Source organism: Streptopelia decaocto (genome assembly GCF_964273445.1).
Source record: "Streptopelia decaocto genome assembly, chromosome: 2".
Lineage (NCBI taxonomy): Eukaryota > Metazoa > Chordata > Aves > Columbiformes > Columbidae > Streptopelia > Streptopelia decaocto.
The window spans coordinates 21,199,676-21,225,385 of record NC_138655.1 but is presented as its reverse complement, the minus strand read 5'-3'; the positions used below and the strand labels follow the sequence as shown (position 1 = coordinate 21,225,385).

Below are 25,710 nucleotides of genomic sequence, written 5' to 3'. Positions count from 1 at the left end.
TAGCATCGGGGACTGCTGTGACCCTTGAAAATGAATACAGTTACCGGAGGTTATCCAGACAACATGAAGGTTTTACTGACTTACCGAGGGTGGTGTAACTTTGGTGCCATTTCTTTCTGTTCTGCAGTCTGTGGTTTTTATCTGCTGTACCTTTCAGACTGTAAGCTCTTTTGAGCAAAAACATAAATAATGAGTTCATACAGTGTCTTCTATATTCAGGTCCAATCTCGTCTCGATCTTCCAGCATTATCATTATGCAAACATTGACTAAACACAATAACAAAAAGTAGCCAGCTGAAGCTAAAAGACCAACATTTTGAAATACAGACAAATAGCAAATATAGCATAATCCTAGGAAAACTGATCAAAATTTTGAACATTATTCATAGACCCATGCTCTCTATATTGTGATACAGATTTAAATTTAGAATTGGGCGTGTCTGAAAAACACACATAATTTAAAGACCATGTCTGTACAAAAAGATAAGGCACACAGTAGAAAGGCCATGAAAATGTTTGTTTTCTTGGAGGAGTGCCATGAAAATGATCAGAGGGTTGGGACACCTCTCCTCTGAAGAAAGGTTGAGTTGAGGCTGTTGGAGAAGAGCAAGCTCTGGGAAGAGCATATAGCAGCCTTTCAATACTTACTGGAGGCTTATAAGAAAGGCAGAGAAAAATTTTTACTAGAGCATGTAGTGATAGGACAAGAGATAACAGTTTTAAACTAAAAGAGGGTAGATCAGATATAAGGAAGACATTTTTTATGATGAGGATGGGGTGAGACACTGGACCAGGTTGCCCAGGGAAGTTGTAGATGCCCCATTCCTGGAAATGTTCAAGGCCAGGCTGGATGGGACTTTGAGCAACCTGATCTAGTGAAAGAAGTCCCTGCCCTCAGCAAGGGGCATGGAGCTAGATGATCTTTAAATATTCATTCTGACCTGAACCATTCTGTGATTCTATTATTCTATGAGTCTATGATTATGTTGTATAAACATTTTAAATCATTTCATTGTAGGTTATTGCAAATTGTAGCCTATTACACCTTTATGACGTAATTCTACACTATTTTTAGGCATTCTCTGTGTTTGATTATATTTTTAGATCATCTTGGATGGAAAACCGTACTAGCTGGAGAAGCAAATTTTATTTCTTAAAGGCCAATGTAGGTAAAGAAGCTAACTGGCTTTCAAACAGCTAACTTGTTTCCTAAGTTATTTGTAGCACAGCAATTCTGAAGCCAAATAAGCTGTTTGGCAAACTAGCTTCATATTTTGTACCTGCAATCCAGTTCCTGCCTGACAGTTTTAAATCTGGAGGAGTGTCATGTCTGAGAGAAATAGGTTTCCTCTACATTATAGCATTAAAACACACACCGAGTCCAGTTGGCACAGAATTACTCGAATCCACGCTGTGATACTCTCCTACCCTCCAAAAGAAGCCTTTTGGAAGTAATTTCTGGCCCATGTTAACTCCCAAACCAGGACTTTATTGGAGGAGCACTAGAACTTCAGGCTGATACTGTGCTAGACACTGTTCTAAAAATGTAGCAGTAAAATAATCTAGTTCCTGTGCATCAGAATTTGTCTTGGTCTTGTATTTGTTCATGTAGACATAGCTATAGATTACCAGAATAAAAACAAATGAAAGAGAAAAAAAGTTGTTTTTCATCAGCAATGGCATTTTGGGATTCATGTGATTGTGATCATGGCTGAAGAGACACTGCTATGACTCAAACACCCTGGAAATGAGAGCAGTGTAATGACAACAGCGCATGTTCCTCTGACAGAAATATAAACACTGTGAAACTTATAAAATAAAACTAAAATTTGTGATTTTGTCAGTTAAACATGACATCAGTAGATAAAAATACGTCTTTCCTCTCAGTTGTTTATACTTTGCTTGGAGAGCATTTTTATTGTTCTTTCTGGATGGATCCCAGTGCACAGCAACTGACTCAGACTCTAGTCAGTGGGTTTAGAGCTGACCACTAAAATTAAGGTATTTCATTAGTGACTTGGATTCTCTAAACATGGTGCCCTTGTAAAATCTTCATTAACACTTGAAGTATTCACGCCACATATATTTGCACCTGTAAGAAGTGAAATTCATGATCTCGATAAAATGGTGGGGCTTCCACTGAGGTTCTGGCACTTTCAGGCACCCACAGGCTCCCACCTACCAGGCAGCACTATCCATAAGGATGCAAGTGGAAGCCAGGCCAGCTGGCTGGGGTGGAGCTGGTTGCCCATGGACTACACAGTGCAGGTGATTTGAAAGCGCACGCTTTACAAGAGAGATGTGGCAAGTCTCTGAAGGGCTTTGCATAGCAGAAGCAGCCTCAGAAAACCACTGGTTGTTCTGCACTGAAATAATGCAGAGGACTGTGGCATGTAGTGTTTCCAATAAACGTAGTCTGTGGTCTGAAGAAAAACAGATAACCTTATAACCTTTGCAAAATCATCCCTGCTTAATAGACATTAACCTTCTACTGGTTATGTCAAGATTAGGTTACGGACTTGAGGACAAATATCTCTTTACAATGCTGACATTTGGACTCACCAAAGCTTTCAGCAATCGATAATAATGTAATACTCTTATACAACAAACATATCTAACCAGACCTGCATTTTAGTGGAAATGTCCTCAGCAAACTTTGTGCTCTCTGGTCTTTTCAGTCCCTGAGTGCAGAGAACAGGGGGTAACAGGTACATACCCTGCTTTCCATCCTGGTGTTTTCATTTGTCATTTTCACGTGTGGTTTGCAAAACACATTTCATCTCAGGACTTTTTTTTTCTTTTCATCTTTTATTTCTGGAAAAATAAAAGCATAAAGATCATAGGGTGCTATTCCATAGTGTATCTTCTTAAATAACACCAGCAGAGTGCTGTATGGACACGGGTGCATCGAGTGGGCGCATCTGCTGTGCAGTACAGTCTGCTCCGCGGGCTGCCCAAGTGCCAGGAGTTCTGTACTGGTTTTGTCCCTCCTGTGCCAAAGGACTGGGTTATACAGGGGAACAAATCATGTTTCACTGAAGTTACAGTTTCAGAAACTAATTACACTGCCCTCGTCTATGACATTTTGAAAACCTTCAGTGGAATACACAGGCAACTGAAATAAGATTTGAGAGGGTACATGAATAACCGCAGCTTATTTCTAAGCTGATGGGTCTGATGAATTATAAAGAAGGTTACTCTCAGAGACAAAAGGGTGGATTAGGATCTAAATAGAGACAGCAGACAGCCTCCACGTATGCATTAAAAACAAACAAACAAGCAAATGCCAAAGCAAAACAAACAAACAAAACCACAACACACACACACAAACCCTCTTGGTTTTGTTTTGGTTGTGGTTTGGTTTTGTTGTTTTTTTTTGTTTGCTTTGGTTACATTTTTCTTGTTTGGTTGGTTGTTTTTTGTGTGTTTTTTTTTTTTTTTTTTTTAAATTTGATATTGTTTCCTGTGAGTTTGTTTCTCAAAAAACACTTTTTCCTTAGAAAAGCAGTGCATTTTTATTTTTGTGCTCCTTGTTTCTCACCCTGATGAAGCATTACAAAGTAATATATTTTGCCGAGCTCTAAGATACCTTGTGGTTTGCAGATGGCCTTGTGATCACAAAGGTGTGAAATTATTTTAATTAAAATAGAAATACTAAGCTGTGAAAAGCTTTTCTGCTCCAACTCTGGCCTCTTAGTTACTTGTGAGCTACCTATACTGCATTGCTGCATGCTAGACCATTAAAAACTCCCCTTGTTATTTAGAAAAAATAAGACTTTATTTTGGTTTTGTGGTCTTTATAGAAACATTGAAGGGGAAAGTTAAATATATTTTATTTACATAAGAACAGACAGCTTTCACATGTGACAAATATTAGCGTTAACACAAAAGAGAAACTTGTTTTTACAGATTTCTTTCATGTTTGTTAAAGAAGGCATAATACAGAAAAGAATGCCAACTGCAGGACAAGCAATCCTGCTATGTGGTTTAAGAAACTAAAACTAGTATCGCCATGGCTCTGAAAGCATATTACATTTCCAGGAAGACAAATCTTAACTGCTTTTCTGTTTCTACCTTTAAAAACATTTTTTATGTTAAAAATTCCCTATTTCATTTTCAGGAATTGAAATCTGTGATTTTGGAAGACACGTAATATAGCACTTTTGTTTCAGCTTTTCAAATCTCTATCCTCTGAAAATGTACAAGACTTTGAAACGATCCATATAAGGGCTAAATTGCTTACAGGTAGAGTTTCACTGGCACGGACTGTTCAGGTGATAGGAACAGTGGGAGCACATCTCCAGTGTAGGAATCCTGGAATGGGTACCAGCAAACGAGTCCTAACGTGGGCATGCAAAACAAGCAGTGCTAGGAGAATCCTGTTTTGCCGATATAACTGCACTTGCACTAACAACTAGGGAATTTTCTCAGAACAGCTGTGTCAGTCAGCAAAGCTATTTTGGTAGAAATCTGTGCTGTGTACCTAGCTTGATATTTGAGGTGGAGTTGACCTTACAGTAGAAAATGCTGAAAGAATTGGGAGAATGGAAAAATGCACTGTTGCCACGTAAGCAGAAGGAAGAGTGTGGCTCTGTGACCACTTAATAGGGAATGCTCAGAGAATCCAAATTTTGCTGATTTTTTAAAAAATAAAGTTTAGAAAACTTGTATCTGATTCCTGGGTATAGAAATTATGTAGGAGTGGTCATTATGTCATGAAACTTCAGTCAGGGTAGGAGACCACTGAAGGTTAGCGTTGCATGGACTGTGAGCCATTGCGCTGGGACAGAGATCATGATCGTTAGTCATGAATTGTGACATGATGGGAAACAGTAAAAACAGTCAATACTTTGTGAAGGGTGTTGTAGCTTTCTGTAACCTGCCCCTTCCAAGTGCTTGGCTGGAGCTGCCACATGACTCTCTGTAGCATGTGGACAGCCAGCACAGTCCCAACATCTAGCAAATTACAGTCATTAATGGCTTGTTACTACATGTTACAAGTTTCACACATAAACCCTGTTTTACACAGTCTGGGCAATACTTTCTATGACCTTTTCGGGGTATTGTTTTAGCTTTGCAAAAAGGGGAAGGAAAAAAAAAAAAAAAGTAATAAAGTTTAATTCAGTAATAATTGCAGTCTCATATCTCAGTGACCTGGACAAATTACTGGAAATTCCTTGAATAATAACTTGTTTGGAGAATAGCATTTTCTCCAACTAATACTGGTATTTATTTTCCCTTTTCTATCTTTCTAGAATTAGATAAATGCTGGGGTTTCATACTGGGTTGTTTTTTGGAGGGATGGATGATTCAGTTAACCCTTTTTCTGAGGCTCTTGATGCTTATCAAGAGTTTGTTCTCTATTAATGTGTGTTGATTGTCTCTGCTTAGTGAAGACTGAGGGTATGAGAGGAGGGCAACACTCAGCTAAATATTAAAAATAAAACAAAATACAGTCTGGATTGCACCTCAGCGGGAGGTGTGGGGGAATTGTCCCTCACCTTGTAAGAGGAAGCCAGTCACCCTTCTTGTAGTGAGACATTACACAGAGACTTTTCACATGCCTTTGGGTGGAAAGTCATTAAAGAGTTTGAATTATACTTGTAATACCTTATGCCTAGTAGTCGATAGGTGTAGTGCAAGTTAAAGATAATTAACATGTGTAAAAAGCTAGGCAGCTGCACTGTCTTTTCTGAAGACAACCATGATCAAAATAAATCCCTTCTGTAGCAAACAAAAAAAACAAACAAAAAGAAATCTATAGGCAATGACTGACAAAAGAGCAGAAAAGGTGATGAAGAAAGGAGCACTAACTGCTTTCCAGTTGCATTCCCAGAACACCTTTCTTAATCACAGATTTAAAATGGGGTGTTCAGAAATTTCAGATCACCTTTCCATAGTGACTACACTGAAAAAACCTCTCCGAGATCTGCACAAGGCCTTAAAAAACCCCTCTATGGCAAAGTGTGCTTTTATCTTGTGTTTGGGAGCCAGAGCAGGCTTTAGGAATTAATCCATAACACAGGCAATAATTAAAAAAAGTCATCTGCACAAACAATTTTGCATTTTTCAAATCCAGGGTATTATGACCTCCAGGTTCATTATACAGCAATAGCAATACAAAGTAAAGAAACTTCTTAAATCATTATTTTTCCTAAGCATTCCAATTTAAAGTGTAATAATTCGTGTTTACTTGGAGTATGCTTGCTGAAATGCACCCAGTCACAGTCTAAAGATGGAAAATACATTCATTTCCATGTTGTTTTTCAATTTCCACACATAGTATATCTATGTAAAAAGAGAAAGATACATTTATTAAACCCAGAATCCTATTATTGACTGTCTGTATTTAGAGAAGGTTGGCACTGAAGATCCAGTGCTGCAAATTCATGTTACATGGTATTATTTAGTAATTTCAGGGAATACAACTAGTAAGCAGTTACCTTCCTAGCTTGATAGACAAGCCACCAAAATATTTGATAAAATATCCAGCTCTACAAATAGAATTGCCTCAGGACAGTACATACATTTATAGCAGATGTTTGACCTTGTTCTGTTTGACCTGGATTCTTACAACGTCCTGTTCTTTCAGCAAACCATCAGAAAATGTTAAAGAAATATGATGTCCCATGCTTTGTCTTGATATTTAGCACTGAGATATGAGTTTGGATGCAGTTCCTTTAACAGGGATTTGATTCACTTGCAACTGGTGACACAAATCAATGGGCAGCAGTAAAAATTAAAAAAAAATCAGGAAAACAACCAGAGGATGTTGTCAGTGTCAGGGTAGTGATCTTGTTTTCTGCAGCCAAGGCATGTATCCAGATTGTTGTCAATTAGATTATTTGTATAATGCAATCATTAGCAACTGTTCAAAGAGAGACGACTCAGATTCCAGAATACTGACAATTTATGACTTTCTTATCTCAGTTCTTTGTCACTGTTTCTTCCCTTTAAACCTTTATTTTAAAGAAAGAAAATCAGGACAGAGAAGCATGTTGAGGAAGCTTGGACAGGATCGTGATCTGGTGCTTTGTCAGAGATCTGCTGAATAGGTGTTTTGTATTGCAACCTCTGTTTGGGGTAATTTGGAATTGACTATGGTTTGTGGAATATTTGAAGTGATGTTCTTGGTAGGGGCTGATTTTATCAATGACAGCAACAGGTTTTTAAATATACTGTGCAATATTAGCAAAAACATCAACTTATTATAATCACTGGGGCTGCTATGTCTCATTCAGTGCTAAGGGGCTGAGAGACGTGGGGGCACAGCCGTCAAGGTGCAGCCAAATTCCCACCGAGGGCACACATCACCAGCGAAGTGCCCCATCAGCAGCAGGGTTGGCACAGGGTGCTGAGCACCCCTCCGATGGCCGGGTCACGGCAGGACATGGGGCCTCTGCATCAGAGAGGGGCTCCCAGCTTCTGCTGAGGACAGAGCGGTGTGGGGTGGCAGAGGTGCTCGCCCTCCCTCTTATCCAAGAAGTAAAACAGGAGCAGGCCGCTTGAAAGTTTGCTGGCTCCTAAGCAGGTGTTATTTCTTCTACAAAGGATACTTCTAAAGGGAGCACTTATAAAAGGAGTATTGAGAAACAGGAGTGAAAGCAGATTAAACAGATGTTACAAATCAGTTTCTCTTCTTTGAATATTTATTCTACAGGTTTCTGATATTTTTGTAAATATCGCCAAGTCGTCCAACTGTTGTTTTTCCTTTCTCTGCACCCTGGTTATCACATTCAGCTTTATTCAGCTGTTTTTATCAAAGTCTTCAGTAATTCAGGTGAAATGTAATGAGCATTACCTTTTTTTTTCCAACTTCTCAAAAGCTGTTGTGAATTATTATTAAAACAAGCCACAGACATTTTGTTTTCTGCCATATCTTACACAGCTAAAAATATTGAAGGAAGCTATTTTGATTGCTTTAGTGTTTATAGAGAATTCTGTAGTCATCAGGTCTTTCGCAGATATCTTTAGCAATTACTTCAGCATGTTTTATTTTTTGCCAATTACATGATAATTGTATATTAGAGATTTATTATTATGACTATCACTGTAATTATAATTGATTTTAGAGTTTTTTGCTTTATAGTCTTTAAGTAACATCTTTTTAGAGTAATCTGTAAACAGCAAAAGTTCACTCTGCAACTCAAATATATTTAATATATACTTTTTAATATATATTTAATATATACTTTAATGTGAGGTAGCACTGGTACAAATGCAAAGGGTGATTTTAGAGGGAGTGCTGGAGGTGTTGTAGACTAACCAGGTGTCCACCTCAAAACAGAGTGGCAGGTTTCTGTGATCATGGCCTCCCCACAGACCTGCCTGCAGCACACAAGGGGGATGTCTGTTTGTCTGTCTGTCTGGGCAGCTCACTTTCTTGATAACCAGCAAAGAGTCACAGATATGTTGGGAGGTGAGAGCCTTTGGCATGTGGCCCCAGAAACATGAATTTATGTAGAATGACCAACTAAATACACGTATTGGAAGATGGCCTGAATGAGACATCTGAAAGATGTTAAAGCCTAGATGAGTTGCCCTAGACGCCATTTAGTGCTACTGCAGGGGAAATGAGTATCTTGTTCTAAAATAAGTGCCTACGGTGTCACATGAAACATGTTTTATTACGAATACTAGATTATAATAATCTACAAATTAAAATATTGTGCATATTGTAAAAATAGCTGTCAAAACTCGGTGTTTTCCTGTAGATTGAGTGACGAAGGGCACCATCCCTGAGTGCTGAAGTTCTGATTAGTTTTCATTCCTTAGCAAGGCATGAGAGTAATGTGTTGGCTGTTTATAATCTCTTATTATTATCCAGGCACAAGTATTCCTTTCCAAACATCAACTCAATGAAATACACTCCAGATGCGTGACTCTTTACACATTCTTCGTGAAGAGTTTCAGTTGGCTTCAAACTGCCATTCTATCTGCAAAGTTTGTTAGATCAAACTCTAAATATTGTTTTGCATGTTTTTAGAGGAGTTAAAGACCTTTGAAAGAAAAATGAAGAAAAAAAAAAAACCCACCACCACATTTACTATCATTACTGCTTAAAGGGGCAGTAAGAAAGCAATGGCCATGTGCAAGGTTTGATACCACTTTTGCACTATCATGAACTATAGTGGAATGAGTTCTCTGTATTGCAAAAGACTGCTACAGTAGCTTGTAACTCTTTTTTAACTATGTCCAGTGCTTTATTTTCCTATAATTTGGGGGGAAAGGTTGCCATATGCTATATACTCCATTAATATAGTGCATGAACAGAAAAGAAAGGTAATGTCAAATAGTGGTGAGGAAAATACAGACATAAAATTGAATCAGAAATAAAAATGTGTTGTGTTTGTGAGCAAATTCTGCTAATTCAGAAAATATATACCCACATGTGCTAAAGAGGCAGGTGTGCTTCAGAGACAAACAGCTTGCTTAAACTAGAGGAGAGGTGAAGGATTTGCCTGTGGCTTGTGGGGCAGATTCCTTGCCAGATGCTGAGCCATTGACATGACCAGAGGCAAGAGGCACAAGCAAAGACACCAGAGGCTCCCTCTGAACATCTTTTTCACTGTGAGGGTGACTGAGCACTGGCACAAGCTGCCAGAGAGGCTGTGGAGTCTCCATCCTTGGAGATACTCAAAGTCAGCTGGACCCAGTCCTGGGCAACTGGCTTGAGCAGGGGCGTTGGACCAGTTGATCTCCAGAGGTCCCTCCCCACTTCAACTCTTCTGTGATTCATTCCTTCTCCAAACAAACACTTGCCCGTTGGCTGCAGGTTTGTCCTGCTGGCCAGAAGTGCTGGCAGTGGTCACTAACCCGAGCTACCCCCGGTGCCATCAGGGCGCTCCGGCCCGCCCCAACGCTCCCCTCCCGCCTCCTGCCGCGCTGGGGCCACCCGCGGGCCCAGCGGGGATCGGGCGGGGAGGAACAAAGTTTGCGGGCGGTGCCTGCGGGACGGCCCGCCGCTATCGCCCGGCGCCGTCTCCCGGTCCTCCCTCCGGCGCTGTCGGTATTTACAGGCCCGCCGCCGAGGCTCGCACGACGGCTGCCGGCCCCCGGCACGCACCCGCCCGCCCGCCGCGGTGACTTACGCCGCCGGCTGACGGCTCACCCCGCTGATAGGCAGCCCCGTGCTGGCTGCGGCGGCCCGCCCCGCCGAGAGCAGCGGCGCCGGAGCCAGCGGGACAGAGCCGGGCAGAGCGGGACAGAGCGGAACTCTGCGACTCGCAGCCCGCCCAGCGCTCCCCGCTGCCCTCAGCCCCCCGGCGGCACTGAGCGCCCGCGGAGGGCTCCGCGCCGCTCCGCTGCTGCTCCCGCTCCGCTCCACGCTGCTCCGCGCCGCCCGCCGCAAAGACGCCGCGCTTCTTGTACCGCGCCAAAGGCGGGTGCCGCTCGGCCAAGATGGGCCGGCAGACCGCGGCCGGCGGGCGCAGCATGCAGCGGTCGCAGAGCCGGAGCAGCCTCTCCGCCTCCTTCGAGGCGCTGGCGGTGTACTTCCCTTGCATGAACTCCCTGGAGGAGGAGGACGCAGGTGAGATGCTGCGGCGGGCCGGGGCCGGGGCCGGGGCCGGGGCCGGGAGGCGGCGGCGTTTGTGCGAGGCGCAGTGCCCCCGGCCGGGGTCCGCGGGTCTCTCCCCGGGATGGGGCGCGCACGGCCGTGGCAGCCCGGGAAGGGCAGCGGGACCCTGTTCTCTCCCGGAGGGCGGCGGTGCGGGGATGCGACTCTCGGACAGTTACTTTTGCTAAGGGAGGGTGGTGCCACAGTGCTTGTAACTGGAGAATTATGTTTATCATCACATTGGAAATGAAGTTCTTTACTAAGCTTTAGTTATGTTAAAAAAAGGGAGGGGGGGAGGAGTCGAGGGTCTTAACATTTTCTGCTCCTTCATAAGGAAAACAAACCACACTTCCTCACGGGTGGTTTTCCAACTCTACATGGACTTGCTCTGGTACCTCTTGTCCATTATTACAACATAACTTATAAAGAATGCCAGATCTGAACAATTAAATACTGGCCCTGTTTAACTTTTTCACAGGAACGGCAGTGTAGGTATAGAGCTATGTGTACAAGTACACCTTGCAGGTCTTACTGTCAATATGTACTCATAAAAGTCCAACCAGTGAAGTGTTTGCGTAACTTCCATATATTTGTTATAGGACCAGAACTTTACGTATCAAAGGAAAGATGTGCAATAGATTTTCTGTATAACTGTGGCCAAAACACCCCAAAACTTAGTGATCAGAAAGCATTGGATAACAAGCGTGTACATATAGTTAAGCATGGCACCATGCCCTACCCAGGACAGAACTTAAGTTTCAGGACCTTGTTTTGAAAATATAGATTTTATAAAGAAAATAATCTGCTGTTGTTAAATATGTTTCCATATAGAATGAACGTATGGTCTTCCTAGTGTTTATCATGACTAATTCAAGATTTCTAATTTCATTAACTGAGCGTATTGCACATTTTGTAGATTTCAGCATTAAGATAGCAGTACTTGTACAATGCTGCTAGATGAACACGTATCGACTATGTATGTACGCTGTTCATAATCTGTATTTAAAATATCTATGTACGCATATATCACCTTCTACATCTCAGGCCGAGAGTTCAGTGGCAAATGTTTGTCCCCAATCTTCACATGTCTTGATTTATCTTTTGATGTGCAATGGCCCCTGAAGTCTCTTCTCCAAAGCACCTTTGTATTTCTGATGCAGATGCTGAGGTGTGATCCCTCGCCTTTCCCTGCTCTGGGGCTGGCCAGGTTGCCCTGGTCAGTAGAAAAGAGGGAGCTGCTCCCTGGGGCGAAATATGCTGTCTTTCAGTACCCTCATCTGTTCCCTGCCCTGAAAAATAAAGTGAACTGCAAAATATTGCCAGTAGACTGCAAGGTAGGCTTCAGAGGGCGTTTTTAATCTTTTGACATGCTAATAAACACTATGGCTGAAAACACACATTTTTAAAACACAGAAAATATCGTAGGTTATGCTAAACATGTGTAGGTATTCTTTAACAGATTTCTTTCTCTGTCATTCCAGAATAGTTGTCTTTTCAGTTCTGGTTATTAGTTACAACAGTTGCATTAATCCTATGTGAAATCAGAGTGTTGGTTTGTTTTCTGGTTTGTTTTCTCTACTTCTCTAGGAAACACTTAACTTATTCCTCATTTGAGATCTGTGTATGTTAAAAACTGTTCACTAGTTCGAAGAAATATGAAATCTGTGGATGTCAGTAGTACCTGTGAATTTGAGGATAATGATAATTACTTATTTAGTTTGTGCTGTCAAGTTATTTAAAGAGAAATGTTAAAAGAATCTATGCTGAGGTTTTTTACATATTGTGTTGATTTACTTTATCAGATCCTATTTAGATGTAGGCTACTCTTGAAAATCCACTCCCTTTAATTCCAGTGAAAAAACAGAGATATAATTGCTGTGCAGTTTTTATGGAGCTGAGTTTCTGGTACCTGAGTTTTCAGACATCTCAGGTTACAGAAGGAGTGACAGGCTTGACAGCTAAACTCCTTTCCCAAGTGCTTGGGGATCAGAAAGAAAAAAATGCATTTTTTTTAATAACAAGTCACCTCTGCACTCAAATTGGAATTTGTGGTCTTCTGTACAATTGCTTCTATGCAATTATGTTTATGTACCACCAGTATCTTTAAGTGGGTGTGGTACATGCACTCCCATGTTCATGTAATTAATGCTCTTTTACAGTTTAATCTGAAAATGATAGATGTTAAACCCACTTCATAAGTAATCGATCCCCAAGATGTAGTTATGTCTGTGTGTGATCGGTAGGTTAAAAAAAGATAACCTGCTACAGGGGTGCTTTTACATTTCCCACTCAATCATATTTTTAATACAAACAGAAAATCTGACCTGTTGAGGTGTTTATTTGTTATATTCCCTTGAAGACTTCTGTTCATTAACTGCTGAAATGAATACACTGGCCCAAAGCTACATCTTTGGGTATCAAAGAATATGAGTAATGTCAAATTCAGAAGTAAATGAATAGTAAGTAACTCAATACAGCGTATTCATAAGAATAATTTTAGAAACCATTTTTGAACATGAGGATTGAGAGGATGCATTTGAGTGTCAATTGATCGAAGTAAGAGGCTTCTTAAGCCCTGGCATCCAAGCTGTGATGTACTGAAGAAATGTGGAAAGGCTGCAGTTTTCCAGTTGGCAGCCATGAGCTTGCCATGGGTAGGCCTGAACTTGCCACCATCATCCAGGTTTGCAGCCCAGGGAACTGATACTCTTCCATTTCCTACTTGGTGAGCAGTTGGATGAGTCCTTCGAGTTAATTCACATTTGTTATTTTTAAAGGAGTTTATTAATCTTAGCTATGTCTAGCAAAAGGTATTGAAAATAATTTTTTTCATCATCAATTTACTTCTGGAATATGCGCATGTGCACACACAGAACTAACATGTGGTGTGGTATCAAAGTGAATTATGTATGTTGTCAAAGTATAAAGGTTATCAAAGGGTGTATTTTGCATTTTTTGTTAAATTCATTGATGAGAAGGTGTACAGCCTGCATGGTGAAGTGAGAATAATGCTTGGATCAGATTTAAATTATATGGAAATTGTTTAAGAGAGGTGTGGGGTGCAGAGGGCAAATCAGTATCGATCTGACTTCAGGCTGTGTGTGAAACATCCCAAGCCTCACATTTTGTCTGAAATCCTGGCTTTGTTGCAATTAAAGGAAATTTTGCCATTGAATTCAAAAGACCAATGTAAATATGTGTGACATCCTTTTAGATGACTGCGTAGTCATAGTGCAAAATTTCTTGCACATACTGTGTTTAAAAATAGTGGATTTGACCTTACCAAACTTCCCTGTGGACAACTGACAAATGTGCTAGAGCAAGTGAATTCTTATGTACTAGAAGAATTACATTTATCCAACATGCAATTAGAAGATACGAGGGAGGCTCAGATCGCATATGATCACTAGAAAGCCTGCGTCTGTTGTTATGAGTGGGACTGTTAACTTGGTGCTTCCTCAGATTACACTGTGTGTATTGTAGCCTGTAATAAATCTGTGCTACAGTTTCCTTTTTATACGCTATTTACATTCCCTTCTGATTTGCATTTACAGTGAGGTGTTTATATAAACAATTAACTAGCAGGTTGCCAGGAGCACAGCTATGGAAATGCTGATCATGGCAAGATCTGTGTGCAGAACTATGCTCCTCAAAAGGGGACGTATTTCAATTTAATGTCTTCTTTTGCCAAAGTTTTTGGGTGGTAGTGAAGCTATGAGATTCAAGGGGAAAGTCAAATGCTTTGCAGGTGCTAAAGACAATTCAAGAGATAATTAATGATAATTTAAGACAAATTAATTCAGAAAGAACTGGAGAGCATCTTGGTCTCCCAGTATGTCAGGAAGACAAAAGCCAATTGAGAAAAAAGCGCCACAGAATGTTCTTCAGCTGAAGACAATCATGCCAAAAATAGCAAGAATTAGTTGTGTTAGCTGAGGAAAAGATACATTACAGTTTTGCATATTGAGGTCTACTGAAAGAAGTATCTGAGTGTTACTGCAAGAGTTCGGCAGGAATGGAGGCACATGATACACTCCTGACACCTGGCTGATAACTGTCTGGGAAACTTGCTTGAGGGGTTGTTTGATCCCACATAGATATCAGCAGAAGTGTTGCCGTTGATGCTGGTGAGGGAAAGATCAGGACTTATTTAAATGCATCCTGAATTGCTCATTTGAACACTATTATTGGCTTCAGTGGTGTTTCTCACCAATTAATCATTCCCCATTGGTTGAGCTGGGATAAAGCTCGGCAGTTCCTGGATTCTGTTCCTGTGGTTAGGGCAACCAGATCACACTGTTCCTCTGGAGCTCCCAGTAGACAACAATAAGCAGACAATAAATTAACCAGAAATAGAAAATAGGGGAAGTGGTAACAATAAATTCATTAACACAGTAATTATTAAAGTGAAGAGAATCCTGTGCATGAAGTAGTTACACTTTTAAATTATCCTCTTAAAAATAATAAAGTAATAGTAGGAGTAGCAGGCAATGAAGAAAATGAGAATAACTACATCTTCTTGGGGGAATTGGCCTACTTTTTGGCCTTGGTGGTAAAGATGACCTTGTTTACGTGGAATGTTCATAAGCAGAGCCAAGGTGGAATACGAATGAAGGATATACTGCCCTGTGGCAGAGTATCACTGTAAAAGGTGAAGCTTTAAAGACCTTGGCTTGATTGATGTTAACATGCCAGGGATTGTCTCAGGTGCATTTCAAGCAATGATGAGGTGGCTTATCTTAGAGGATAAAAATCACTCCGAACATGGAATAGGAATCATTCCATACAGAATCTGCACAACATTTAAGGGTATGGTCGATATTTTTTTACATTTGTTGCTAGAGCATTACTCCAGGGCTGAGCTGAGCCAGCCTGTCCATCAGTGCGGTGGGGCTGGGTCTCTCCCACTTGCGCAGCTCCTGGTGCTGCCTCCGGGGTGGAGGCAGTACAGAAGGCATTTCCAGTAATTCCGTCTCTCTTTCCAGTCCCAAATGTTTTTACCAATTACACTCTGATACTGCACTGGTGAAGTAGATGCAGATGCCAAGTTGGATATAACCTTTAAAAAAAAAAAAGCACAGAAAAAACTGTACAGTTACCGGTGAAGGAAAGAGTGTGGCAAACAAAACACATGTATTCTGGGAAACATCTGGAAAATCATCAGAAAAGTAGAAGAGACTGCAGAAGGACTGACATTCAAAGTACAACATGCTTCAACCTGACTATATGATGGAAATGCCCAACAGAATTTTACGGCTGTATTTCTCTTACATTTGTTGCATTTCTCTTCTGGGCTGCTAGTTACACTGCGGCATTTACCTGAATAAGTTAACAGATAACTCAGGTGTGGCTATAACAGCAGCAGTGAAGCTACAGTGTATGCCAGCTTTCATCTCTGGTGGTACCTACAGTAACCTGAAAAAAACTGTCTCGCTTATCTCTACATACTGTGATTGTCATTTTTCAATAGCAAGGTCAACATTGTACTCAAAGCAGCAGCACACTGTGTAGCTGTTTTTTCAATTGAGAGGTAAATGCTTAACAGCAGTAGTTTGAAAATGGGTCATTACAGTGTGAAATTTACTCAGAGTTGTGGGAACAGTGGTTATTTAAATAATGATATTTGCTTAGTATCATTACTCATCTTAAACAAAGCTAGGAAGAAGAATTGTTTCTAATTTGTGTAATTTCAGTAATTTCAGTAGCCATCCAACTACTTGGCACCATCTATCTCATTAAGCCCTGATAGAGGATGGTAAATTATTTCAACACATTTGCTACATCATTCAGAAATGCTGTACAGATCCATCTGATAGTGCGTATAATGTGTGTATAATGACCCTAACTATACTAAAAATAATCAAGGTTGGGTTAAAGAATGGTGTTACTGTTATTATTACGTATTTTGAAAGTAGCTCTCAATTCACATAATACAAAAATTAAAAGGCAATTCTAAGCTCCTCGATATATAGACCCTTCACTGCTTAAGAAATTTTAATGTCCTTTTGGCACTTCATGGAGTAATTGTTGTTAATAAATGCATAAGAATGTTCTATAGACAGGAAATTAAGTGTACATATAAACCTCAAACCGTTGTCACTCAAAACCGCAGTGATGGTTTCTTTTTACTTAAGATGGTCAGCCTTTGTCATAGGCAAAATCAAAGACTGGGTTTAAAGATTTCCTATGGTGAAGATGTGCACCTATTTAGTGATTCCTTATGTAAATGGTATATAAAATTAGAATGTAATTCCACAAAATACCTTGCTCTATTTTTTCAGGATTTTAATAGCTTGGGGATGAGACTGATTTCCCACTGCTGTGCATTTCTTGTAGTCACATAGATTGTTGTACAGAATGTACAAAGTGGATAGAAACTGCTACCATTGTGTTTTGACACATGCAAAAAATATGTACAAAGCCAGATCTGTTATATTTGAATGATAAGAATATCTACCTGTTTGGAGATCGTAACTGGTCTAAATGAGGGTTCCTGAAAAATTCAGGTCACTTGGCACATGGGAAATACAGCTGTGGGCTGCAAAGCCATGTGCTTCTTCATTGTCATATCCCTGTGTTCAGTTTTACAGCAGGTCTTCCCTTCTTCGTTACAAGTGCAAAGTAAGGGAAAGCCCCTGGTTACAGTTTCTCCCTGGCCCTGCCAGTGCATTTTGGGCTCCATAAACACTGAGAGCATGCACTGTGAGAAAACTTCATCAGAAGGACTGTGACACGAGGCCTCCTAAGCTGTTGGTTAGCACTGGCTTCTGAGACTCAGAGAGATGGGCTCAAAGCTTCTCAAACTGAGGTGACTGTGGAATCTGGATTTCCAAAATCCTGCTTAAATTAATAGATCCTAATCCGAGTCTGCTGTTTGGGCTCTGTGGGAGATGCAAGGAAAGGAACAACTCAGGTGTGCTTCAAGAGTGCGGCCAAGAGCTGTGTGGTTGCAAGGGAATCTGGGACCTACCCTGACCCCCTTTTCCTAAGTAGGATCAAGTGTTCCTAGTCTGGCTCTGATGATTTTTTTGACCTCTTCTTAACATGCCCAGAGCAGATCTCTAGATGCTCATAGAGCTTTACTCCTGAAAAGTGGTCACTTAAGGCAACTTATTCTCTTTGTGGATCTAACAGTGAAAATACTGAAGCAGTTTTTATGCAGCCTTTTAGGTGAGGTGAGGGGAGCAGAAAAGCGGCACTGCAAGCACTTAAGCACGTTTCCGAAGCCACAGCTGCTCTCTACTCAGTAGAAATCCTACCAAGAGGTCAGGTACCAGCTGGGGACTGGCGTGGCCAAGCTGCCCCTGCCCATTCCAGCTGCGTCCTGGCTCAGGGTCCGTGCCCAGGGCTGGGCAGGTGTCAGAAGCTCTTGCTGAGAGCTTTTGCTCTCCCCGCCAGAGGCAGATTTAATCTGTCTAGATCCCAGATTACGGAGGGTAGTCTGTTGCATTCACTGCACTTTATGACTTGTCCTCATCTGATATTGAAGATCATATCAATAGTTTTGCGCTCCTAATTTGCAAGTGATTTGCCCTCCAAATTGCAGGAACAAATAATTCCATGTATGATTGATTTAGAAGATGTGGCCTGTGGAGTCTATTTGCAGTAACCATATTAGTTAAATTACCAGTGTGATTAACTCTAAGAATGAATGTGCTTTCATAAATGCCAAAGCAATTATTTCTGGTAATTTATTCCACTCCTTACAATATGGCCACAAGAATCTGAATTAGTGTTTTCAGATAATGTATTCCATATTTCGTGATGAGGACTTGAGAGAAATGTCTTCTTTCTAAGGCAATTAGATTATACTAATTTGGAGAACGTTTTCAATGTTCTTTATTAGAGTTTAGTAAATTGCAAGTAAAATTAGTTTCAGCGTAGGTGGTCAGCAACTTACTTAGCAACAAAGTACACTACTCGACTCCCTTGTTTCCGCATCCTTTCATTTGGTAGGAATAGAACAACATGCATGAGGTGAGTGTATATGTATAGGTATTTTATGATTACAGACCCAATCTCCACTTTTAGAGTTACACGTTTACTTCTGTGTTAGTGGCATTCCCAAATTATTCAACTGATTAGAGATTAGCATCACCTCAGTTGGGCTCATTTAACTGTCTGTTTGTTTTCACAAATGTTTTTGGGAAATGATCTGTCTTAAAAGAAAAAGAACAGCTTTAAAACATATTGTTGGTTTGTTCCTTTTGGGCTGGGTCCAGTACAGAATGCAGCCACACAAGTAGTTGAATTAGCACAACAGAAGAGGTTTTAATTTCCAGGCAGGAATGAGGGAAAACAGTCTGAATTTACCGGAGTGGTATGACATTCTACCAGATCTTGCACCAGCTACAGCGTGGAAGTATGGCACCGAAGTCTATTTATTTGAGTTGAGAAACTGCTTCGCATGTTTATTGCTACTTGCCACCTTTTAAGTATTTTAATGTTGAATTTAAGAAACACAAATTATGGATTATATAAATACTGTCTTTGCCTTTAAATTGTTTGATGGATTGTGGTTTGATTTGTTACATTTTTCCAGGGACCAATGTGTTGCTGGGGTTGTGGGCAATCGAGTGTAGGTATTTCTCATGCGTATTACTACACGTTAGTTTAGCCAAGCTTGATTTGAAAGAATATTCATCTTTAAAGCAGTGGTTCAGGAGTCATGAATGTGAACTGAGGCTTCTTCTGTACTTCTATTCCAAATTGCCATTTCACCGTTAAGTCTTCAATTCTTATTTCAAAGAACATAAACATCATGATTAGGAGCCTCATTGCTGAAAGGTCAGATCTTTCTCTTTCAGGACAATCAGAGAGCTCTGCCTGTTCCTGTTGAAAACTGGAAAATTGTTATTTACATAGTCTCTTAAATTCAATGTTAAGGTCAAAATAATTTCTGTTTACCACCCACACTTACACAGAAGTTGGATGTACTGTGGATGCCTCACTTATATGCTGTATCAAAGTTGTATTTTTTTCAGCTGTTGGCCTGCCTTCATGTGAACCAGAGCACTTATTTCAAATACATGCGGGAAAGTAAAACTGCTTAAAAATAAGATTCAGAGGGATGCTCAGAAGAGCTGGTTAAACACATGTGCCTCTATGAAGACTTGAATGGCAGTTGCACCAGTTCCGCTCTAATTTCTCAGTAAATTGATGTGCAACAGATGTGTTGATTTTTTTTTCTGTTAATGTTCTGCTACAGTAAAGGCATACACACTTAATTCTAATTCAGAAAAAAAAATCTGCCTTGATAATTATTAAAAGTTACTATATACTCCTTCACATATCATGTATTCAAACTCATACCTATGCCAAGCCCCAAGATCTTTGAAATATATGACATGAAAAGACTGAAGACTCATGGAGAATGGAGATTTTCTGTTAAATTTGCATGAGAAAATTCATGTTTGCAACAATGAACCAAGAACGACCACCATTCAACAAAAGACTGAACAAAAATGAATGCTTATTAATCAAAAGAGCTCTTAAAATAGAAGAGTAATAACCTGGAACAATACTTTAATGAAAAGAACATGGGACTTTGGAAGTTGTTTGCCTTTCACATGTTCCTATGACACAGTGTACCTTTTCTACAAAACTATAGCGTGGGGTTTTTTCAGACAATTTTTGGGGAATATTTGTTTGATATGAATAACTGGATTTTAGAACAACTCTGGACCAGTGTTGGAAGTCAGCTGCCAGTTTTCATTAGTTTGATATAAATAATAAAACCAGCAGATACTTGGAACAGTGCAACCCAATAGAAATGAAGCTGTAGACTTCTGCCCTTCATTTGTCATGTTAGCCTTGTGTCTTTTTTGTTTGTATTTATTGCACCAGATATTGGAGGGGAATTTTCAGAAGCAGTTTTGACATAATAAAAAAATTATTTCACTTGTTTACTAAGTTCATGTGGGTAGCTGAAGTTTTAGAGCAAAATTATTACTTTTGTAATTTTTTTATACTGATTAAAAGTTATGGTCTTAAGGAAAAGTAAGCTTGTAATAATGACAGGACCTGAGGGAATGGCAGGAAGATGTGCTGGGGGGAGTTAGGTTGAACATTAAGAAAAGGATCTTCACCCAGAGGGTGGTGCAGCACTGGAACAGGCTCCCAGGGAGGTGTCACAGCCCCAGGCCTGACAGTGTTCAAGAAGCAATTGGACGAAGCCCTCAGACACATGGTGTGAACTGTGGGGTTGTCACATGGAGGGACAGGAGTTGAACTCGATGGTCCGTGTAGGTCCCTTCCAACTCAGAACATTCTATGATTCTATGAGCAATATGATTTGAACAATTCATGGTACTGCTGTAGAAATGTCTCACTACTTCTAAGTATTTAAATGTTGTTAAATCTTCCTTGACAAGGAGCCAGTGGGTTTTCAATGTGGTTTGGATATCTATTTTCCACTTCACTAAAATTCCCATGTTCTTTATCTGACCTAATATTCCACCTGACTTGAGGGCCTGGGGTTTGCACCCAGGAGACTTCAGCCCACATGGCAGCCTGTAGGACAGAGGGACACTGAGTGGGGACAGAGAGATCAGTGCCCCTCTCCAGTTCCCCGTCCGAAGTGCAGGTCCTCTTGCTCTAAGCCCCTGTGCTCCTGAGGGTGTGAGAGTCCTTATCCCAGGACGGTCACCTCCCTTTCTCAGATCCCTAGAGCTTCACCGACCCCACACATCCAACAGTTCTTCTGCCATCTGGTATGTGATAAGCCAGAGGTGGTGCAGGGGCAACAGAGGCTACAAACAAATGCAGAACAGGGCGGGTCCACAGATATCCTGGGATCTTGGATGTTACTCTACGCTCATCAATATTTATGATTTCTGGTATCATTTGGTGGTGTATATGTTTAGAGTTTTCCTTTTTTATAGCATTATCAGTATATCATGCATTGCTGTGCTGAAGTCAGGGGGTTTTATCCATTGAACAGATAAAAGAAATTGGAAGACAGAATTCCCTGCACCATTGCAGAGAATGGCATTTAAAATCAGAAGTGACATGAAGTGACAGTCATATTCATGAAAGAAAAACTGAGGCTTCATTCCCACTCAGATTTGGGGTTTTTTTTGGTGGCACCTTCAATATACCTTCCAGCTGAAGTCTTCATCAAAATTCCTACACTAAAATGCTTCTGTATTAAGTTTGGAATACTTCTTCCCTTGTCTGGTACCCAGCTATCTGTCACTGCTGTTTTTACAACTGAAATTAAAACATGCAAGAAGGTACAAAAATTGTTACTCTTGGAGGTGGAAATAAAGTTTCATATTGTGCATAAATCAATACTGTATATTTTAGTTACTAAGTTAAAGCAGCTAGTGAAATGAGAAGAGCCTGAACAGAGAGGGAAGAATGGGAAGGGTTCTTGATTTGTTGTTTACAGTCCTCACTAATGGATATCTGGAACTTGATTTAGCAGATGACCAGATGGTTTTAAATCAAACAATTCATCTGAATTAGAACATTCCTCAGACCCTACAGGTTTTGACATAATGGTGACATTGTATCTGAATTCCTAGGGAGGATGTATTTATCCAGGGAGAACATGTTTTAAACACACTAGACTATGGGTAATGTAAATCTGGTTATTTCTGTGGGCAGACTTGTGTTTTGCGTATGCCGGCTGCCCTTGCAGAGCAGGTGGTGACAGAAGTATGGTCCTGTAAAAGAGATTTACAATGCTGCCTGCCTATTAGTAAAAAATGGTAATTTTAAAGTGGAAGTTTTGGTACAGGTCACTAATTTCAGGCTGCGAGGTGTGGCGTGGTGGTGCGGTGCCTGCAGTCGTGCCCCACAGCGCGGTGCGATGGGGACTTGGCTTTTGTCTCCGCAGAAGCAGGGGGTAAGAAGCTGCGCAGTACGGTCCAGAGGAGCACGGAGACAGGGCTGGCCGTGGAGATGAGGAACTGGATGACCCGTCAGGCCAGCCGGGAGTCGACGGATGGGAGCATGAACAGCTACAGCTCTGAGGGAAAGTAAGCAGCGGTTATGACTGTGGTTACCTGGTGTTTTTCTCCATGGAACTGGTAGTTGGTCCTGATAGTCAGATTTCCCTTCACAAGTTAATGCCATCGATGGACCAAGACTGTCTTCCCCTGTGACCAACAGAGTCTCTAGTTGTTGGTGCAGGAAGGACAAGGATGGTTTCTGTGGTGCCATGAGAAGGCACCTGGGGGTCAGAGCCACCAGCCTGCGGTGTGGCAGGAGGGGCAGCAGCTGCAGGCCAGGGGGTAAAAAGGACAGTTTCTCTTCAGAAAATCTGTCACTCATATCTGTACTTTGCAGAACAAAGCATTTCCAGAGCAGTTCCAGGTGCTGTTCACTGGGCTCAAGAGTTTTTCAAAGATTCTGCTAATTAGTCCTGAAGAAATTATCTGGGCAGAAGTATGAAACTGTCATGCATCATGCTTGTCATAAAAGCCCAAGTTGAAAAACTTCTGAGTCCAAGACACTGCTCAGAAAAACCTTATTTGGGATAGGTATATTAGTGGTACTCACAGCACTGCACAATATATCTTACACGTCCAAGTTGATGCACTATATGCACTTGAGATGGACATTTATTTATGGTTGATCATTACAATTCTCATTAATTCTTGTTGCCTTCTAATGGGTCACAGATAATTTATGGCAAGAATTTGAATTTTAAGTTACTTTGGTCATTTGCCACAGTGGATTTAAGTTCCGTTATTGAATATATGTCATTCTCAAAGACACTCCTAACAAAATGTTTATAATGGATGCTGAGTTTAAGGGGGATTTTAAAAATAGTGACCAGTATTCAGCCTAATGGACTAATTTCACTTGATACAGTTGATATTCAGCCACCGAGTTCACATTGACTGAGAAACATGAGCAATTTTACCTTCATGTAACTAAATTACTGGTAAGGGCATGTATTAGTATCTTATTAATCTGGTCTCATGTGAATACTACAACAATTAACAGTGGTCTTTAATATATTGGGAAAGAGAGCATGGTGGAAAAATATTACTGTGGAAATTAGACACAGTAAGGATTAGCGCTTCCTTCACCTGTTTGGTTATATGCTGGAGGCTGAATTACTGCTGTTGTTGAACACTGTAAAGTTTTGAAAATTACAGTTATTGTTTTGTAATTTTGTCAGTGTAAACAAGTTCCTTGTGACCAGTAGTACCAAAACCACAAATGCTAAATGCAAAACATCTAGAAAACAAAAAGGGCAAATTCAAGTGTGTTTATTGTTGGTGTTTTTCGACTTCATTTTTTAGTTTGATTTTCCCTGGTGTGAGGTTGGCTGCAGACAGCCAGTTCAGTGATTTTCTGGATGGACTTGGTCCTGCCCAGCTTGTAGGACGGCAGACTTTGGCAACACCATCGATGGGTAAGCATTTATATCCTGTAGATATAATATAATCTACTGGGTCTGGTAATTAGAACATAGGAATTATCTAGATTCTAGTTCTTTAAATATGAATTTCCCATGTGGTTTTGAACAACTCAGTTAAGACCAAAACTATATTCACAAGTTATATTGTCATACTTGGTCTTAAACTAGATGCCTAATGAGGAGATTTCACACAGCTTTACAGAGTTGCTTCATACTAATTTCCTTGGTGCTTTTTTTTTTCTGAAATTCTTAAGACCAAAAAAAAAAAAATTGATTTGAAGTGATAGGGGCATGGAAAATAGGAGATAAAAAGTTATTGCAGGGTTTTAAAATTGTTTACTAATGTAAAAAGTAGTGAAGAGGACAAGTATTAAATTATCTAGTAGTGTTTAAATCTGGATCGTACCTATTGGAATGCGGAAGATACAAGTCACCACATATTCATCTGAGATCTTCCAATAGCTTTCCATATATTTATGTATTTCTGAATTACAATGCCAGGATTTCTTTTTCTAGGAGATATCCAGGTGGGAATGATGGACAAGAAAGGACAACTGGAAGTAGAAATAATCCGAGCTCGTGGCCTTGTTGTAAAACCAGGTTCAAAGACACTGCCAGGTAAGGAAGAAAAATCTTAGTGACATGAACAGTGTTTCACCAAAAAACCCTCACAACATTCCCCCCAGATTCTGAGGCTTTACTGTTCAACTTACGTAAACTCCTTTAGCAAATTCACTTCTCAGTAGGTTTTAGTACTGTACACTGAAATGCAGAATGTGCTGAAATGGCATACAAGCATACAGTATGTACCAAAAATCAACCCTGCTTTGGGAAAAAAAAAAAACAAAACAACTGATCTCTGTGCTACCACAACACACAAAAGAATTTCAGTAATAAAAAATGAATCCTTGGTTATGGGGTTGAAAGAAAGGTATACACTGAAGATGTGATACAGGAATGTTAGGGGTGAAGACGAAATCAACAAGAGGTGTGCAATAGGTACCTACTTGAAAAGTAGACCAGTATTTGATACTTGCCCCTTATTTTATAGACTTATGTCCTATAATACTGTACAAAAAGGACAAAATAGTGATATTTTTAGCAAGCTCTTCTGCCAAAATAGAAATCGTGTCAGAGTCTTTTCTTCACCGAATTTCACCTTGTAGATAATTTTAAATTATTAACAATTTGGAGCATTGATCCAAATCTCACCAAAGTCAATGCAAGTCATTAATTTATTTAACAGGCCTATTTTGCATACTATACAGTATAGGGATACTATATATATATATAGGAATATCTAACTTTTCCAGGTCAAAATCTGAATTGTTTTATGGCAAAAGAAATATATAAACAAAAGTAAAGAAAAAATTATGCCAGGGAAAAAAGTAAAGAAAATGCATGGATGCTTTGCTTTTGGATAAATGTTAATATTGCTTGTGGAGATTTGTTCATGTAAGTTATATGTCCAGTAAAAGGCAGATTTCATCATACGGTGATAGAACATTGCATCTGCTAAGCAAAAAATCTGGACAACTTCTTTACTTATTGTTCTTTATTTTCTTTCTTCTAAGCACCATATGTAAAGGTGTATCTATTAGAAAATGGAGTCTGCATAGCCAAAAAGAAAACAAAGGTAGCAAGAAAAACGCTGGAACCTCTTTATCAGCAACTTCTATCATTTGAAGAAAGTCCCCAAGGCAAAGTTTTACAGGTAACTTGCATCAATATCCTTCTGAGTCTGAAAGCATCAGCTGTACAGTTTGCACTGAAT

At 40.2% G+C, this 25,710-nt stretch overlaps 1 protein-coding gene across 30 annotated transcripts in view; it reads left to right on the top strand.

The window, feature by feature from the left end:
- The window catches only part of RIMS2 (regulating synaptic membrane exocytosis 2), a gene marked incomplete at its 5' end in the record, with an annotated part of 471,635 nt that overhangs the window by 443,813 nt on the left and 2,112 nt on the right, over positions 1-25,710 (top strand). For 28 of the 30 annotated variants that reach the window (XM_082045213.1, XM_082045206.1, XM_082045230.1 and 25 more), the window contains 4 exons: positions 22,401-22,542; positions 23,818-23,930; positions 24,453-24,554; positions 25,511-25,650. In XM_082045213.1, coding sequence (XP_081901339.1) covers positions 22,401-22,542; positions 23,818-23,930; positions 24,453-24,554; positions 25,511-25,650 — 497 coding nt within the window. Of the gene's footprint in view, positions 1-10,501; positions 10,532-22,364; positions 22,543-23,817; positions 23,931-24,452; positions 24,555-25,510; positions 25,651-25,710 lie in introns of those variants that run through there. The other 2 variants (XM_082045228.1, XM_082045219.1) reach the window with 2 other exon arrangements.